This window comes from Euwallacea fornicatus, chromosome 4, assembly GCF_040115645.1.
Source record: "Euwallacea fornicatus isolate EFF26 chromosome 4, ASM4011564v1, whole genome shotgun sequence".
NCBI classification, from domain to species: Eukaryota; Metazoa; Arthropoda; class Insecta; order Coleoptera; family Curculionidae; genus Euwallacea; species Euwallacea fornicatus.
In genome coordinates, this window is record NC_089544.1 from 2761417 (window position 1) to 2780169 (window position 18753).

At 35.8% G+C, this 18753-nt stretch overlaps 1 protein-coding gene and 2 long non-coding RNA genes across 13 annotated transcripts in view; 1 reads left to right on the top strand and 2 right to left on the bottom strand.

Annotated features, from left to right (window-relative positions):
• The window catches only part of LOC136350996 (diuretic hormone receptor-like), a 128341-nt gene extending 109661 nt beyond the window's left edge, over positions 1–18680 (top strand). For 5 of the 10 annotated variants that reach the window (XM_066303206.1, XM_066303207.1, XM_066303205.1 and 2 more), the window contains exons 9-11: positions 1182–1454; positions 12311–12477; positions 15161–16012. In XM_066303206.1, coding sequence (XP_066159303.1) covers positions 1182–1454; positions 12311–12477; positions 15161–15641 — 921 coding nt within the window. In that variant the 3' untranslated portion in view covers positions 15642–16012. Of the gene's footprint in view, positions 1–1181; positions 1455–12310; positions 12478–15160 lie in introns of all 10 variants that reach the window. The other 5 variants (XR_010734237.1, XR_010734236.1, XM_066303213.1 and 2 more) reach the window with 5 other exon arrangements.
• On the bottom strand, positions 1449–3156 carry LOC136350998 (uncharacterized). Its single transcript, XR_010734240.1, has 3 exons — positions 3026–3156; positions 1648–1789; positions 1449–1567 (listed from the first exon to the last, which is right to left on the bottom strand). It is a non-coding gene; the product is annotated as an uncharacterized lncRNA (long non-coding RNA).
• LOC136350997 (uncharacterized) lies at positions 8105–10561 on the bottom strand. Of its 2 annotated transcripts, none has more exons than XR_010734238.1 (3): positions 10370–10561; positions 8477–9730; positions 8105–8339 (listed from the first exon to the last, which is right to left on the bottom strand). It is a non-coding gene; the product is annotated as an uncharacterized lncRNA (long non-coding RNA). The 2 variants fall into 2 exon arrangements; XR_010734239.1 differs by having other exon boundaries at positions 10302–10561.
• Positions 18681–18753: the final 73 nt, after the last annotated feature.

Below are 18753 nucleotides of genomic sequence, written 5' to 3' on the forward strand. Positions count from 1 at the left end.
ACGTATCGATGACCAACTTTTCCATGTTCACAAAATCTCGAAAGGCGCTCACTAAAAACGGTTCCAAAACAAGCACAAATCAATATAGCACCCTCAAACTTTAGATCTAAGCTTTTTAAGGTTCGGTTTTTGTAGTATAGACAAAAAGATCGGCATATATGTATCAGGTCGGGTACTTCTGCGACTATCCACGTACTATGGGGGTTGGGTCCACCACGGGTTATACGTTAGAATATTCATCGTAGCCTTGTAGGGATGTCAGTCTGAAATGGATAAATTGCAATGTCGATATTCGTTCCACAAAAAACGGACATTATTACGTTCGTTACTTACTTACATTCGTAAGTCCAAAAAGTGTAGAATAATTGTGTAATAGACCTTTCTCTCAGCGTTCGCTGGCATTCAAGTCGATATTTGGCCGATTTCTCTGCCTATAAGCGTCAAAGATCCAACGCTTAACTGTCAAATTAATCGATTTTCCAGTAGGACTAACTTAATTAAACATCTAGTTATATCGCTACGTCAAAAAGGGCAGAAGTGCTTGATTACAGCGTAAAAGTGTGACCCTCACAACAAAGGGCCCACCAAATTCCATCATGACTTCTCATATTCAATTATTAGATTCAAATTTCAATTAAAAATCAAAAGGCTTTTCTCGAGAGTTGATTACTCAAGGGCGGAAGTTTTCAGACATCCTCAGTTTAACCCGACTTCATAAAATTTGCGAACCAAATTAATTTGTTGAGATTAACCTTATTAGGCATTGAAATCGATACCAGTGTCGCATTTGGCATTGAAGCTGTGTGATTAAGCTATTAATTTGCGTTTAAGCCAGCTTTCTCCATTAATGTATTGATTTCGATTTTGCTGGCTCGTGGAATCAAAATAATTATTTACTTTCTAAAGCTTAACGAAAGAATAAAAAGAGCTATGGCTGCATCGGGAAGTGTCGCACCCTTTGGCACGTTGCCACCAAAAACCCCTTGAATCTGACCCTTTCATTAACTGGCGGCCACTTATGTTGCCTCAGTTCGGAATGAAAAGAACAAATTGCTTATTTGTAAGATTATAAGTGGAGGGCCGCAGCTGCTTTATTATGATTTATTGCAATACGTCCACCTATAGAATACGCTCAGCAGTACAGACAGTTTTCAAGCTGAAGGAAATTTTTCTTTCCGCAGTGCTCATGGTTCAGCTTCAGTTACATAGACTACATCTTCCAAATACCCACCATAATCGTGCTGATAGTGAACATCATCTTCATGGTTTCCATAATGGTAGTCCTAGTTACCAAGCTGAGGTCAGCTAATACTCTAGAGATCCAGCAGTACCGAAAGGCGGTCAAGGCTTTGGCGGTACTTATCCCATTATTGGGGGTGACTTATGCCATTACCATTTACGCTCCATCGTTCTCTGTATGGGACATGTTTCGGAGTGCTTTACTATCTGTTCAGGTAAGAATTTGGTAATCTGCATGCGAAGTAACTTACAGACAATGATAACCATCAAATTGTTTATGTTAATTGTGGAGCCGTTGTTCTTACTTCAGCTGTTGGTGAAGCTACAACTTCAGTATGAAAAACACTATCTGCCAGTTAGTGGGTGATTGGCACCTGTCGCCGCGTATCGGGGAATTGAAGTTCTTACCTTGGCGACTGCCTCGTAAAAAATTCTTCAAAATAAAGATGCTTTTAATTTACAAAAGCAAATTTAACTTCCAGAATGCAACAAGATGACTGGAAAACATCTTAATAAATTTTTCATTAAACAGGCAGCTGGCTTCGTTTTGCTGGAAATTAAAAAAATGAAAACTACAGGAAGGAAACAAGAAAGAGGAAAGCGATTTTTACTGCGATAACTCAGAGAACGTTTAAAAAATATCGATGTTTGAGTAAAAGCCCTTCAAAGATGAGTATAAAGACAAAATGGGCTTTATTTAGTTGCGCATTGAAAAATTTAGTTTTGCCCTCTTTAATGTTGCTGCATGCTCCAACTATTCAAATACAAAGAAGGAAAATTTAGTCTATTGAGTCATTACACAGTCGTAATACTTTTAGAGAAGCCCCGGAAAGCAACTAGTAAGATAGATATTTGCTTAGGGTATGAACGAAGGGGATAGAAATACATAAGGGTTGTAAAATGTCTCATCATGAGTCGTAGGGCAAGTCTAAGAAGATAAAATGTGGATATTCTTTTGGCTCATGGTGTATACGACTATTATAGCAATAGTTCCGGTTAGGTCAGTTTTTTCAGCCCCATATGGTTTAGCCCGAACTTAAACAAAATTAAATGATTTTTTTAGTGACGCACCCCAAATATTATCTTTGCCATCATTATCTCCTTATCAACCATCTTTTGATAGAAAAAAAATTAAATTTATTTTGCCCAAGTCATGGAGTTTTCGACGTTATTATTATGTCTTTGAGATATATCCTAGAATATGGAAAAGGTAAAATCCTTCAAGATGAAAAATTCTATGCCCTACTTGTAGATCGATGAAAAATAGGCCTGCAAACTCAGCAATCACTGCTCAACGTTGAGCCGCATTGCAGAGTTGTTTTGACGAACCCATGGGAAATCTAGGTACAACAAAAAGAAATAATAGGACTCATTCGCTGTGAGCGGAGAGTTCAAGAACGGATACAACAAGAGATTCACATGAATACTTTCTTAAGAGAAACCTATTACCATCGTACCAATCTCATTTAATAATTATTATTGGTGTCCATGTGTATCGCAGAAGTACAAAATTGACCTTTATTAATTTGAATTTCGAGTGAGTCTCGAAATAGCAAAGTGCCGCACACGGGCTTGAAGTTAAATGGACTTTTCACCGGATCCTTTCAAGTTTACGTAATGGCATTAAGTATTGCAAATTCGAAAAAGCTATTTGCGAATTTGCTGTTTTACCCGAAATTAAATTTTGTTACGTGTCCGATATTGGTTCGGAAATTAATCGAGTTCGCAGAAGTCCCATTAGTAACTTTAAAATACCCATATTGAGTTTCGCCATGGTACATCATACCTGATTAAAGGGTAACCAAGGATATATTACCAGGAGTTGATCTTTCAACCTTAGTTTTCGACCACTGACCAAAAATAGACCCTACATGTCCTGAGGAGAATTTTCCTAAAGAGCATCACGTTAATTTTACCGAACGTGTTGAAGAAATGTAAAGATTTATTGAAACTTGCTTTGTTAAAGGCCTCAAACCTCAATTGTTCAATTCTGAAATAAATTTAGTAGTTCGGAGCTTACCTTGGGGATTGATGGATATTGATGTGATCTAAATAAAAATAATATGGCATACGAGCCGAGCCCCGGGGATCTACCGAGGGGAACATTCGTATGACAGATTTTAAGTAGATGATGAACATGATTGGACGATGGCACAGTACCACCTGATGATGTTCCAGTTTCGAATTATAACTCGTCACATGCATGTCATATCGAATCCGACATCGGGTTTCGATTTGGGTGTCGAAGTTCGAGTAGATAACACGAACAACAAAGAATTCACATTACATACCAAGGATGAAAAATCCGAATATGACATTCGGAAACGTTTTATTTAAGGGCAGCGCCCTTCTATCGAACTATCTCAAACAACTTTTAGTATCTGAGATGAGGATTCACATTTTTAATGTCTTGATCATAAGTTTTTTTGGCTGTTTTGTACCGCAGCATTTTCGGCCATGCACGCTCGATTGACAAACTACGTATTGCATAACAGAATTCCGTTGCATATTCCCTCAAGATACGCCACTGCTCGGCTTGTTGACACGATATGGAATGTGCTGTTCTGTTTCATGTTTTCCTTAACAAATTCCCAGAAAAAAATCTGCCGTGCATCATTTTCGGTCATTTATATGTATGAATTGAAGCCAAGAGAAAGGTTTTAAAATTTGCATAACTTTAAATGACGAATCCGTTCTTGTCGGCGGAATTGTCGGTTTTGGTTGCTCTTCGGAGAAAACCTTTTTATGCAAATTTGCTGATTTTTATCCTTTGTATACCAAAGGCGAATAGAGGCCATTAATGTTCAACTATGTAAGTAAAATGTTTTAACAGGAAATTTAAATATAGACATCTCAGATTCCTGATAACTGACATACGTAATTTGTTCATAAAGTTGTTGAGTTATCAGTGGCCGAGCTCATTTTCGTAGGTCGAACGTTAAAGAACTTCAGCTTCGTTGCATTGCAGCATTCGTTGATTCCGTAGCATCCCCACTATAACCAACACGCAAAACCTCACGCCTGTTCCTTTATCTCTACACATTTATTACATTAAGCCTCGAAACCTTTTTATACGCGACGCTAACTAGAAGCGGTCAAAATGTCCGGCAAAATAAGAAGAAGCGGCTGTCTTTTTGTGGTTTTTCTCATTTGTGTGACGTTCGTCCTGTCCCGAGCGGACTTTCTGCCTTGCGGTATTTGTGGGGCGGATGTTACTTGCAAAAAACAGTACCCTATCTGCTCGAAAAACCAGATCATCGCCCTGGATTACTGTGGATGTTGTTTGGTCTGCAAAAGTATCTTAGGTAAGTCGCTTTCTCGTATAAAAAGCATGTTCGACCTTGAATCATGTTTTTAGAAAAAGGAGAAGAGTGTTCAAAAGACATAGATCTTTTTGCAATTTGCAAGGCTGGGCTGGAATGTATCAACAGCAAATGTACTGAGCCAAATCTAGGGACTGGATAAGGAACCTGGAGGACTTACGTTTAACACACCGTTTAGTATTATGTGTTCACTATAATTTGACGAATTTTATGTGACTAAAAAGGTTTAGGCTAAATTTTAATCTTAATTTATTTAATAAAAAGTTTTCCGAAAAATTTCATTATTAATGGTGCAAGAAGTTATCTAAATTCCAGATTGGACGAAATACTCATAGCACCAGCCGTGCCGTAGTTCAAAGTCTATGTAATCAAAGATATATTATACAAATGCCGCTACTACGCCCAAACTTAGAAAAACACTGCTTAGATAAAAGAACTATGCCCTGAAGCTGTTCAACGATGATTTTTCTATTGATGTAAATATACAGTATCCTGCAATAGCACGTGAGACTCCCTTAGCCTTTATGCCATTATGACATTTTTCATGACGATTAAAACATTTGGAAGCCAAAAAGGGGTAATTTTCAGAAATTCAGAGATGGCCGAATTTACGAATAGGGTAATGTTAACGAAAGTTGGAGATTTTGAAATTCTGAATACGATCGTGTCGGACAAATTAGGGTATTCCACTCGAAATAAACAAGTTATTGAGGTTCGAAATCGTACAACTTTGGAGGTCTATTTTGGCGGTTGTAAAGGACTTTTTTTTAAGTCAAAATGCGTCAAAACGTAGCTTATTAGGTCCTCTTTGAACCCTAAAAGCCTAATTCACACATTTAAGTGATTAGCGCACAACGCTGACTTCCGTGGAGCCTTGCGGCTGTCAAATTTTTCCAAATAACTCGGAAACGGTAAATTCTAAAGATAAGACACCTTATATTAACTTTCCTTAAGATTTAACGAGAAATTCGAAAATAACAAAAAAATTGGAGCTTCCATTCAAAATAATGAAGTTATTACCGTCACGTCGCCCCGTACATACACTCCTTTACGTGGTGTGTGATCCTACAGAAGAAAAAAATTATTAACTTTATCACTATTAAAGCTGAGAAAGTTTTTGTTTCGCGATCATCCCCCAACCCAGGTCCTTCCTCGCATCTTTTGCTCCCTGTCCTTGTTGATTTTTTCTCAATACAAAAACACTTAGCGAAGCACCAATCTCGGTTAATTCGATAATCGTTTCTTTCTGTTTACCTCGCATTTAGCCACTCTTGACCTCTTGAGGCTTGAATGCAGTAAGCAGAGCTGGAACACAGCTGAAGCATTACATGCCTGCAATACAGTTCATTTTATATCTTCTGGTTCGTTGAATTCTCTGTTATCCACATTTTGCGATGATCCGGGCGATACCAGTCACTACTGAAATAATTGAGCTTTTCGTGCGCTCAATAACAAAGACGATCCTAAGTCTTGTACAGATACTCCATTAAGCGTTCATTGAGTGAGTTTTGAAGCTCTTTTTAACTCAATATAGTGGATGGAACTGGAGTAAATCCAGTTTACTGCCAAATTCAGTAAAGTAAATGGTTGTGAACTAACTTGAACTAATCTGCCTGAAAAGTTAATAAATATAATAATTGAAGGGATATCACAAAGTATGATCCTATATATTTAATCAGCTTAAAAGGCGGCCTTAAACGACCATATGGTCAAATGGTTAAACAAATGAATATTTCATTTTACAAAACCACAGGTTCAGCACAAACATTATTAATGCATCGCAATCCCGCTGCGCACACTGTAGAAGAAGGGCCATTCAGGGTACACTTTTCACCAATCCCTAAAATTTAAGTTCCCTCCATTTCGCAGGTTCTGCATTTATGATAGACAATACTCACCTATGATATGTCTACATGTTTTACAACAGCCACAATGATCCAGAGTAACTGTTGAATTTTCGTTCCGACAAATTGGAAAGGGCGTTTTACAAACTACGTCAACACCACAGGTGCCACATGGACCAACTCGAGGAGTTTCACTAGAAAGTTCATTTCTGCAAGAGAATTTTTTTTAAACCGAAAACTTACTTGCAATATTGGCAGCAACCGCATTCGCCGTATAGCAAATAGGGTTTGTCTTTCGGGCACGGGTCTGGTGGAGCCGCACATTTGACTCTTTGACAAAGGGTCCAATCATCGCAGTATTGACTGCTGCCCATATGGACGATGTACACAACCAAGATGAATGAGCAGAGAACAAAACGATTCATATTCGTTTTGTAGATAGTGTTTACCGCACAAAATATTTACAACAATGACCGATGACACTGTTACAGAACAATAAATTACTTCAGTCATTGTTTGGTGTATTTATGCTAAATAACGGTGGCAGGACTATGATTCATCGTAGTTAGATAATCTGCAGCGACATTCCAGGAATAGGTAATGGTTCTTATACAATTTTGTTTTATTACAATAATACACTTTTAGATCTTCTTCGGGGATTTCTTGTGCTTTTGTAACGACTTCAAGGGTTTGTTGAGAATACCTACTTTGCGTATAATATTAGATCATACGTGCACCTTGAACTCAATAAAAATAACAATTTTAAATGGGTTATCTAAATCGGGTATGTGTCACGTATTCAATAGTCTAAAAACTGCACGCTTTTGTCGCCATTAGTTGTTTGCATAAATGGCAGACGCATTTTACCTGAATGTGATATTTTCAAGCCTTGCTAAGACTCGTTAGTAAATAATTGGCATTGTTAATCACCATACTTGTGAGATAATTACTCACAGATAAAACGCAGAAAATATTAATGGCGCTTTCTGAGTTGACTCGAGCAGGAATTGTAACACCGAAATTCGATTACTATGATCACGGGATACCAATAAATTATTTTAGTCCCGTACCCCTAGAATTATGGATCGCATAATCCGATGTTTAGGCCGTCGGCATCAGGTTGAGTACGATTTGATTCATATAATTCATAATATTGAAGATGTTGAGATCTACCTTCTTAATTCACGTAAATTTCTCCCAGATCAAATAATTATTCCCGAAACTAATTAAGGTTCATCAAAGCCTATAGAAGTGACCGAATCTCAGCGTAAAGCCTCCTTCATGCAACATTAATGCGATCTCCATTAGAAATTTTTAAAATCTTTAATTCTGGAGAGAAAAGTTGAGGAAGGAAGGGAACCCATAAGCCTTTGGTCGCTTTCGGCATCAAATGTTGTTTAGATTATTTCAAAGTTTCTAATGGTTTGTACAAGTTCCAGTAACAGAGAACATTGTAGCCTCATCTTTCCTTGTCATTTCTCATACTTTTAATTTTTTTTTAATCATTATTATTTCTCTCTGTTAGTTAAGAAGTTAATTTTTTTCTACAATGTGGAAACACAGAAAATCAGAAAAATATGAATGAATGACCTGAAGAAAAATCAACGTTGCAACGCTTCAACTGAACAGCATTACCGAAGTTTAAACTTATTACAGGATTGACATGGCATTGGGCTTATTAAAACGAGCTAAAACTGCTCCTATGTGAATTTCTTATATTGCATATTAGTAATTAGACGATTCTAGCAAGATAATGAACATGTGTGATATTAACAAAATTTTACTGCTGATCGCCCTACACCCTACATCTTGTACCTTTACTACATTATGACGTTTCAAGGTAAAGTACAAACGCCGTTGATACACAAAGATGCATTGGCGCACACTTGACTTGGTGGAATGCCAATTAGGATGAAACAGGGATCTCCTACCGCTGAAAGAACATCACACAATCATTAAAATCGGATGATAATGGAAATAAGAACACAAATCAATACATGAAAGTGCAGAAAATTTGAAAATTCTTTGAACAAGCATATTTAAAATAAAGCTGTTCATCTAGATACTTACCAATCGCAGTTACACAATGCTGACAGCAACCACAAGCAGTAGGAGCTAAGGCCTGTCCATCTGGACATTCAACAATGTCAAGGCATTGTATGTTTTGGCAATAATTTATTGGACAAACGATCCTAGCAGAACAGACCAATACGAAAGTGGCCAGAAGAAGAATAGAAATGGTTGCGAATTTTAAGGACGCCATTTCTCTGGTCAAAGTAAAGGTACTTTTTTTGTTAGCAATATCAACCGTAACTCGGAGAATTAATTTTTATGGCTACCAAAAACATAAAGTAGTATTTATATATTTTTATGTTGATTGTATTTGAACCTTAACTACATAGTAACATCGTAAGCAATAACTTCACTTCGTCAACAAGTGATAAGCCGAAAGGTAAAAGTGCTTATTAACAACAAAAAATTATGCCTTTGTGTAAAGCAATATGTAATTAAAAGGTCTTTGGAAAGTACTCGTTAAACATGATCACAAAACTTTGATATTGATATACAGAGTGGAACAAATCAATCTCGATCTTTTATAAGATCTTCAAAGTGCATGCCTCAAGTGTCTCTTGGCAGTCTCCTAACTGTAAATAACAATGTTTTCTCGCATTACTCAACATCTTAAGCGTAACCGATCTAATTGCAAGCATTATGCTTCTTCTTAAATCAGTTAGATCGCGTGGTTTATTGTTGTACACCGTACTATCCACATATCCCCCCTAAGAAGAACTGTAATGGAGTAAGATCAGGTGATCGTGCTGGCCATTCTAGCGATCCTCGCTTCCCTATCCGCCGAGTTGGAAAAGTTAAGTCGAAGTACACTAAGATTCATTTATTTTATCATTTTATTACATTATCAATAACGAAGTGGTATTAGTTGATAAGTGTTTTCTGCTTGCGTCGAAATATGCAGGTATTGAATTTATTCCATTTGGTTATTTCACCCTGTATGTAACCACACCTGTTAGAAAGAGCATAATTTCTATTTTTTTCAGACGTAGATGTCTGCTTAAAGAAAATTTTCACAAATTTTGGAAATCAGACATCGAAGGTGCCATAACATCTCTGAAAGACCATTCAGTTTAGCAGTTTACTCTCTGAATAGTTTTGACTTATTTGGAACAGAAAAACTTATATATTCCGACCGAAAGGCCAAATCAGCGCTTGTAGAAAAATGGAGACGTGTTACACGATGTAAATCACTGGTTTTATTCCATTCCTGATGAGAGTAATCACAAGTTGCCCTGAAGATCACCATCACACCTGAAAAGAAATTACGAAAAATTGCCTTATCAAATTAATGACGGAAATCGCTAACTATTTTTGTTAAAAGGGACTAGTTCAACTATACTGCTAATTTATCTAACGATGCATCCCCCAGTTTTTCAACAAAATTTCCTGTATAGTGGATGAGAGCAAGCAAATGCCAACGCATTTATTTCGTCCTTTTCAAGGATATAACTTGTGAATATTTCAGATATTTACGTAATAAAAGCGTAATGTCGCATTTTATGAGAGGAATTACAGCGAGCGAACTTACGAGCGAGTCTACGAATAGATCAGTGGAATAACCTCATTACATACGCGTTATGTATAACGTTTTATGCCAGATTTCATGTTAGTTCGTCGATTATTTCCCCTTTAAATCAAAATTCAAATTCCCCAACCTTTTCAAACGTTCAAAAAATTTACAGACTATGTAGTATTTTATATTAAAGTTGATTTGCTTTAGACGGATAAAATTTTTTTTTATGTTATTTATAAAGTTTAAGTCTAAAAGTGTATTTATTTATACTAACAGTATAAATACTACTAAGTAATAGCAAACTCTCACCTATCAATCTAATATATTTTCGTAATTGAGATGTCACTTATATTAAAAAGTAACAAAAACTTTCTTACTTCGATCGGCACGTCTTGTACAGGTTGTTTCTTTAACATGCGGCACAAATTTTTTTGGAACGAAATTTAAAAAAAAATGTTTATAAATGTAATATATCTTGAAAATTGCTTTGTTTTCAACTCAAATGGCATTAAAGTTTAAACAAAAACCAACTATAATATTTTTTAATGAGTTTCACTGTCGCCCAACAATTGAAATTATTTCGAGTAATTTTTCACAACTAATGCGGACTAAAATGCAATATATTACATACAAATTGCTTTGCACTCGATAACGTCAATGTTATCATTTAAAACTAATTATTGACTTTATGCTCGTGGTTATAAATATTTTGCGAACAGTTGCTCAATTTTTACTGTTTGTTTAACCCATTTACCTGCCCACCGCAAGATTCTCAATATGGTGAATTTAACCCAAGCCTCAGGCTTCCTTATGGCCGTAGCATTGTGTTTCTTAAGTGCTCAGTCTGTATGTTTATACATACTAGACTGTAGCAATCAAAATTGCCAGAACGTAACTAGTTGCCCTGAAGGGCAGGAACTTGTCCCTGCAAGACGCGTATGCGGTCCTTGTTGCAGTTACTGCAAACCCCGCGAAAGTAAGTTCCATTTTTCACTTGACGGATCTTATTATGTTACTACATATTTGCATAATGCTGGTGTTTATCATTCCCTAGGGGACCAAACCCATGATGGGTTAAAATTTTGCAGTTCGCGGCCAAACTATAACAATCTTTCCTGTTCTATTGGCCAGAAATGCTGCCCTTTCTATGGGACATGTATAGATAATGCGAAATTTTGCCCAATTTTGGTTTAAATGCCAGCTTTGGTTTTTTCACAAGTCACCTTGTTCGATTTGTTATTTTCAATAAATCACATGTTACCAAATTTCTAGTTATTTTCAAATGAACTCAGATTGAAAAAAATATTTACGTAATTTTGATATATTTTTTTATTTTGTTGCAAATAAGATACCACTGGTTTCACTTACGAGCAAATGAGGCCAAAGATAAGTACCTAAATATTAACATTTAATCTTTTACTATTTGCTTGTGGAAATTTAGTTGATCGAGTTTAAAGGAACGGAATTTTTAAGTATGTACTGTGAAGAAAAGATAATATTTTGTATATCTACCCTCATATTAATTGAAGTTACCAAAAACACTACAGAAACGTTGGGTCATTTCTTTTTGCATAATAACAAATATCAAGCATCCAAACTCAGATCAATGCTGTATAGAGGAACTTAGTTAATAACATTGCCAAATTCGATTATAACGAATAATGAAAGAGCAAAGTTTTCTTAAAACTACAAAATCGCAGACTTTTGGATTCGAAATGCGTTACATAGTATCGTTATTTTGAAACAGAATTTGCAGTTTCGCAACAGCTGCATTATACATTGAGGACCAAAAGATCCGCATAAATTCGTTGAAAATTGAAGGAAATACTTTTCATGAAAATGCTGGAACACGCTCATTTAAATGCACCGCATGTTTCAGATGACTCCATAAAAAATGTCCATGTAGGTCAGGCCAGGCGATCTAGCGGGCCACATTAATTGCCCCCTTCATTTAATTCATCTATATATTATTATTATTATTATTATTATATGGATATGCCATATGAAATAGGTTCAAAATTTTTCAAAGAAATCAAAAGCGCTCTAATGTACATAAAGTGTCGCAAGAAAAAAATTAAAAAATACATTTATCTACTTCATGGGTGACCCTGTATATAGGTAAGTTACGTCAAAAAAATTAAAAACTAAAAACAATATTTGACGTGTTAAAAAAATATATATCCTTAATTTTTTAACGAATTCTTGCGGTCCTCTATGTATGCATCACTCCCCTCCTAATTTATTAACTCACCTGAATTTGTAGGCTCATCAAACAGCTCCCGACAACACCTGCCTAATATCCCCCAATTTCCTTTCAGGGTTTCATGGTGGCTCTATTTTACTGTTTCCTAAACACCGAAGTACAAAACACGTTAAAACACCACTTTGAAAACTGGAAAACGAAGAAGTCTTTAGGCCCCAGCAGGCTGAGGTCCAGCAGTAGGAGTAAAGACTGGTCACCTCGATCCAGGACGGAGAGTTTAAGGTATGCATCTAACAGGGCCTCTTTGTACATAGGTGTCTCCTGAGTTTTCAGATGCTGCATAGTTAACATTAAGGTTTTCAAATAGTTGTAAGTTCATTGGGAAAGGTTGATTGTGATTAGCTTGTCGATAGTGTTAGGAAGGTAAGTGGATTAACATTGACACTCCTTAACTAAATGCTATAAAACGTAAATTAAGAGCATAATGAGCACTAGCGATGCACCTACCATAATACAAGGTGTTTCAAGGTAAAAATAAAGTCTTCGAAATTCCTGAGATGGTCATAAAAGGATTTAATTCAATTGAGTAGGTAGAGGTAAATTAGCTATATACCGCGTGATCATGCCTGAGTGTACCCAAGGGCTTTCAAAATTAGGTTGCATAATTTTAACAGCGCATTCTGAAACTAAAAGTAAAGGAAAAAGTTCATATACTAAAGCCAGTTTTATAAGCTGGTCTAGAGCTCGGATTTAGATTTGGCATTGATTTTTGGCACTAAAAGATAAATACCAATAAATTCAATTGCCCCATTTCGTTCAATCGGTAGCGAAACCAATTTTATCTTTTTGACGTTGGCGTTCGTAGCAAATCCGTAGCAAGGCGTCGGTTTCCAATGAAATCAGTCTTTAACGGCACGACTATATTTTTGTATTTAGATACGTAACACAACGCCAAATCCAACTTTAAGAAGATAAATTGAGCTATTTAGGTGTGCTGCTACATTCGAAGTTGGCACCTTAGCCAAATCCAGGGTCGAGTTCAAAAATGTGTATCTCGCAAACATTTCTTTTAGATGATACAACGCTAAATATTTTGTAAACTATTTACTGCGAAAAAACCTCAAAACTTATCTCGATAGGTATTTTTTCGTAGATTATGATTCGTTATATTTTCTCAAAGGCTGATAACAAAATCTCTAAGGAACACGCTGATCAACAATTCTTTATATATTTTGTTTGCTTATTATTATATTATGTGTATCCTAAAATGTCGGTTACTAATTCCTGCCAAATTGTGCAAACACAATGTAATTGTTCTTACTTAGCCACCGTATCTTAAAAACGTCAATGTTAGTCCACGTTTTCTTCGGGATTAAAACATCGAAGAGATCGTGATCAACTTGAAGCAGTAGGCTGTAATATATTTATTTCAGTTGATTTGATCTTAGGCCGTAGCTTCACTAGTTCAAAAATCATACTTCGTGCCAAAACGCAAGTTATTGCAGTCACCTCTATAAAAATAAAATAGAAAAAAAAAAGATATTCTTAAAGAGCACCGGAGGAACCACTACGAAAGGTGGCCGACTGTGTGTAAGAATCGTTCATGGCAGAAAATACGTGAAGGAATATTAATGAAATTAATCCTGAGACATCGGTTAAATATATTTTCTGCACTCTTTTTTTTTCAAGTCCTCTTCAATAATTAGATTTTAACATACATCCAGCCATCTTTGTCTAGCAACTCACTTGGTGCATACATAGATATACAGGGTGATTCATAGCTCGAGGCAAAAAATTAAAAAACGTGTACAGTTTAACATTCTGATTAACAAACGTAAAATAACATTTTTACCGACAAATCTTTGTTTCCGAGTTATTACACTTCAATGTTTTTGCATGTTATCATTTTTAATTATTAATACCACTGAAATAATTGTTATCGTTTTTTTATTATTAATAATTGTAAAAAAATACTTATGACAAGTCCTCAAAAATATCACCATTAGCGCGGACACAAGCTTTGCAGTTCGAAATAAGCGACTCATATACCGACTGTATATTTTGTCTATTTTGAATGTATTCCATATTTGTTATTCTTCGCATTAATTATTCATGACTAACAATTTACTACATAAACAAATGATATTAAATGCCCCCATACAAATGAATCCAAAGCATTCAAGTCGGATAATCTCGCAGGCCATAGCACGTGACCATGTCGACCGATCCATCTCCTATTAAAAATTTCGTTAAACTTCCTTTGTTACTTGTGACATTTTTTTATCATTTTTTCCATATTTATTAAAATATTAAAAAATCATAAATTGCACAAACTTTGAAGTGTAATAACTAGGGAACAAAAGCCTGCCAGCAAAAATGTTATTTTACATTTTTAATCCAGAATATCAAACTGTACACGTTTTTTTCATTTTTGACTTGCAGTTTTGAATTGTCCTGTATGACTAAACACTCACATTGTGATTCAAAATAAGTCCCGGTCCCAGATGAGATTAAAAATGGGACAAGATATATATATTTTCTTAAAATCCCCTTAAAATGATATCTTAAAATCGCCTAAAATTACATAAAATATTTCTAATATTCCAAAACAAATCCAATAATGTAAAAATATACAAGGTGTTGCATTTAAAACAATTAAATTGATGCCAACTCCCGGAATATCAATCTGCGTGGCAACCTTGTCGAACTCATCATTCGATTCAGCATCGTTTCATAGCCAGATGCATAAAATCTCGTAGCATTCCGATAAACCGTTAACGACATATTACGAGGGTGCCACACTTTTGTTACACCCCGTATAATAAGGACGTCTGGGACTTTTTGATCACACTGTGTTTGAAAAATCCTTGAGACTTAAAAGGTTCTCAAGATGAGGGAAGACTGAATTAACAAGCATCAGCTTTTGGTTCGCAAACCATATTCTAATCGATGCATGTTTTTGCATGTTTGATGTGCCACGCACGCGCAGGATCACCGAATGGACATTGGTTGGCACAGAAGACATCGAGGACAACGAGAAGCGTATGGCCCACTTAAAGGCGAAAGAGATGTATTTATGTACTCATCGAAAGGAACCCATGTGCAGTCAGCCCTTGCTAACGAACCAATCGCCTCGCAAGCTTAATCCAGACTCAACCAATCTTAAGTTTTCAAATGAAACAATGGTTAGTACCAAAGATGGGTCCTATCTAAATCCTCCGTTGCTTGCTCAAAGAAAGAAGTCCTTGGTGAACCAACCGCTGTTTGAGCAGAGCGAAGATTCGTCCCCTACTGACCAGCACAGTGAATCGACAACGCCTCCCCCTGTCAGTGTTACCAATGCTTTATCGCCTACCCCAAGAGACAGTACAGTGGTTATCAATAACAGGGGGGAACCATCAGTGACTATCCCGAATAATCGGAGTAACGCATTGCTTAGAAAGTAGAGCGTTGTAGATTTAATGGGGAAGTACGCTTTGTAGATGCTGCATGCGGCAATCACATAGGTATTGCTTCTTGCATCTGGAATGAAGCCGGGCTTTAGGACGTGATTTTTACAGCTGTGATCCTATTTTCAGACTTTACAGCCAACCGACTAATTTTTATTATAAACGAGAATCGTGTACCTCGGAAAACACAACCACTACTTTGGTGACCGTGAATGGGGGCCCTCATGGGCGCAGCCCTTATCTTCAGCCGCCCAGACACCACTTCGGAGGACACGTTTAAGATTTAAACTCTAAAGTGTTTACGATAATTAGTGCAATGTACAGAGATATAGTGGTATTAGTCTCTAAATTGTGATGTTTTTTACTGAGTCGAATGATTGTTTATCTCACTCCCCCTCACCCTCTAACATGGCTAGACGAGTCAGAGTTCATGGAGTAATAAACACCGTTACAGAAACGGTGTTTGTTGTGGAAAATGCGAATGTCCCAAAATATGTATTTATACACATACACAGGGTGTCTATTTGTGGAGTTCAACCACGGAGATCTCAGTAAAATGAAAAATGCGAGGTCGGTAAATTTGGAGGAAAGTGGTGCAATTTGGAGTTCACGAATATACCACTTCAAGATTTGAAAAACTTCTACGTTTTTTCTATTTTTTAACATAGAAATGTTTTTATGTAAAGGAGCGGAATGTAGTTCAAATTTATTACTCAGCAAATAGAAATTACTAAATCACACATATTTTGGCGCACTAAATCGTAAGCTCAAAACGTTTCTATGGCGGTCGAATAAATGCTGAAGATGAACGAGCTGTTATGAAAGCATTCAAATGTTGTTATTAATTCATCAATCCGTCAATGTATTCAAAAGGGAAGTTTTGGTTAAAGAAATCCGAATCCCTCTCAGTTCCGAAAATTCAGAAGGTTCTATCAGAAAAATTTAGCATCTCCACTTCCAATTTGCCGACCACACGCGTCCATAGAATTTTAAAACGAACTCATCGCTCCTGTAAACTGCACATCAGTCAAGAACTGAGGCCGGAGGATGATCATGAGTGATTTTATTATTGAATTTTGAAGTCGGTTAGATGACAAGCTCAAACACGACAACTGAGTTTTATATAAAATAATATGTCATAGAAATCACGCAAACAATTGTATGTTTAACTCTGTTAGCGCTAACTTAAACTTAAAAAAATGATTTACTTAAAAAAAAAGCGCATTAATAATATGGCCCTAAAGTCAGTACTGATAATGGTTCTAATTTGACCTAACCCATGTGAACAAGCATGCGAAATTTCTAATTTATAGCTTCCTATTAAACTGTACTCAAACTTAAACTTAATGGAATTAATCAAAATTTTATATCCATTTTCCGCTTCAAGCACCATTCCTGTAAAAAATGGCCCTATGGTTATACATATAATTATAGTGTTTTGCAAAAGTTTATCAAAATTATGTATTCTCGAGCAAAACTAACCGGTGTTTTAAAATGTATCTTTTATATCACAAATTTAAACTCTTCTCGTACCTTACGTATTACCACTAATGGCCTACAATAAATTATTTCTTTGAACGAAGCGGATCTTAATATTGGACCGCATTGCTTTAATACACATAAAAGTTCTAACTTGAAGCTAAACTGTACTTACTCTTAGGTGTTTAATTGTACAAATTATGTAAAATGGCTGTTGACTGTAAATTATTCATAGGTACATACTACATATTTACTAAAAAACTTAAGTAAGTAAGAGGATTTATCGAATATTTTATATTAAAATAACGAAGTATTTTTATTTCTAATGTATCAATTGTTAGGACATTCCTTTCGTGAGGCTAAAATAGGTAACGAATGTTCTCATTTTGTCCATCCGATACAAACACCCTGTATATTGCCTCCTCTTTGTGATTTCAAAATATCAGGTTGGGAGAGTTGGGGTCTGAGATATCAACTTCCTCCTCGTGGTAAAAATTAATAAAAAGTGTTTTGAGTAAGTTGACGTTGAATTTTTTCGCACAAAATGGGAACACGCTAAGTGATCGCTTATAATCTTATTCTTCATTTAGGCCATACTACGTGAGAATTCTTTCCTTAGCTTCATTTCATTCTCCAGAAATCAACTTTCCAACTCCGGTTTTGAGAAACTCACTTTTAATTTGTAGTTGTTTCTATTAATGATTGTTTTAAGATAAGGCTTAAGGGTTAACTTGCGAAATGTTTTATGAAATAATCTTGAAAAAGTATACAGGGTATTATAAATTTTCTTGCCCAGCCAATAGCTTGATTGTTAGCAAATATATGAAACTTCCGAATCAAATGAAAAAAATACTAAGTGCACAAGGATGTAAAGAATGCTGGCCATTTGGATACTCCCAAATAATTTTTAAAACAAAGAAAATACCAGAGAAAAAACATGTCTCAAGTATATGGTGGCACATAAGTTAAACAGTATTACGGCAAAAAGCAAAACTACAACAATTAATAACACATAAGTTATTTTAACAACTACTTAGAACGCTTTAACTTGAGCCTATTAGGTCTTTTCACTACCGCGTCCAATACTTAACAAACGTATGCCACATCACCCTCTTATTATATCTATGTGCTTGAACTGCAACATTATAGAGATACTTACAGATCAGTTGCACTTGTGTTATATGGGTATCTGCGTCGTTCGCAGGCCTAAAAGACTGAGACTTCGTGTTAAAGAGAGTTTGGATAAACCCTCGTCCAGTACGGTGTCACCAAGTTGCAAAACCTTTCCCCATGTTTAGGAAAGTTGTATGTGTTGTTTTCTTCTAGATTTAGAGAAATCTTAAATTAACAATGTGGCTTTCGTAACAATAATAGACATTATTTTCCTTGAGTTGGAAGTCCTTTTTGCTCTAACCACAAACGTCTATTGTTGGCTGGGAAAGAATATTTGGGACCTTCAGTTTGAACAACATAATTTGTGGACAAAATTTTCCCATTTTAGGTTAATAAATTTAAAAGACTTTAAAATCTACAAAGAAAAATATACTTATTATCCAAGTTGTGTTTTTAAAATTTCCGTTTTACCCCTTAGACTAGATTCAGTTACTTTTGAATTTCGATAGGGACAGTT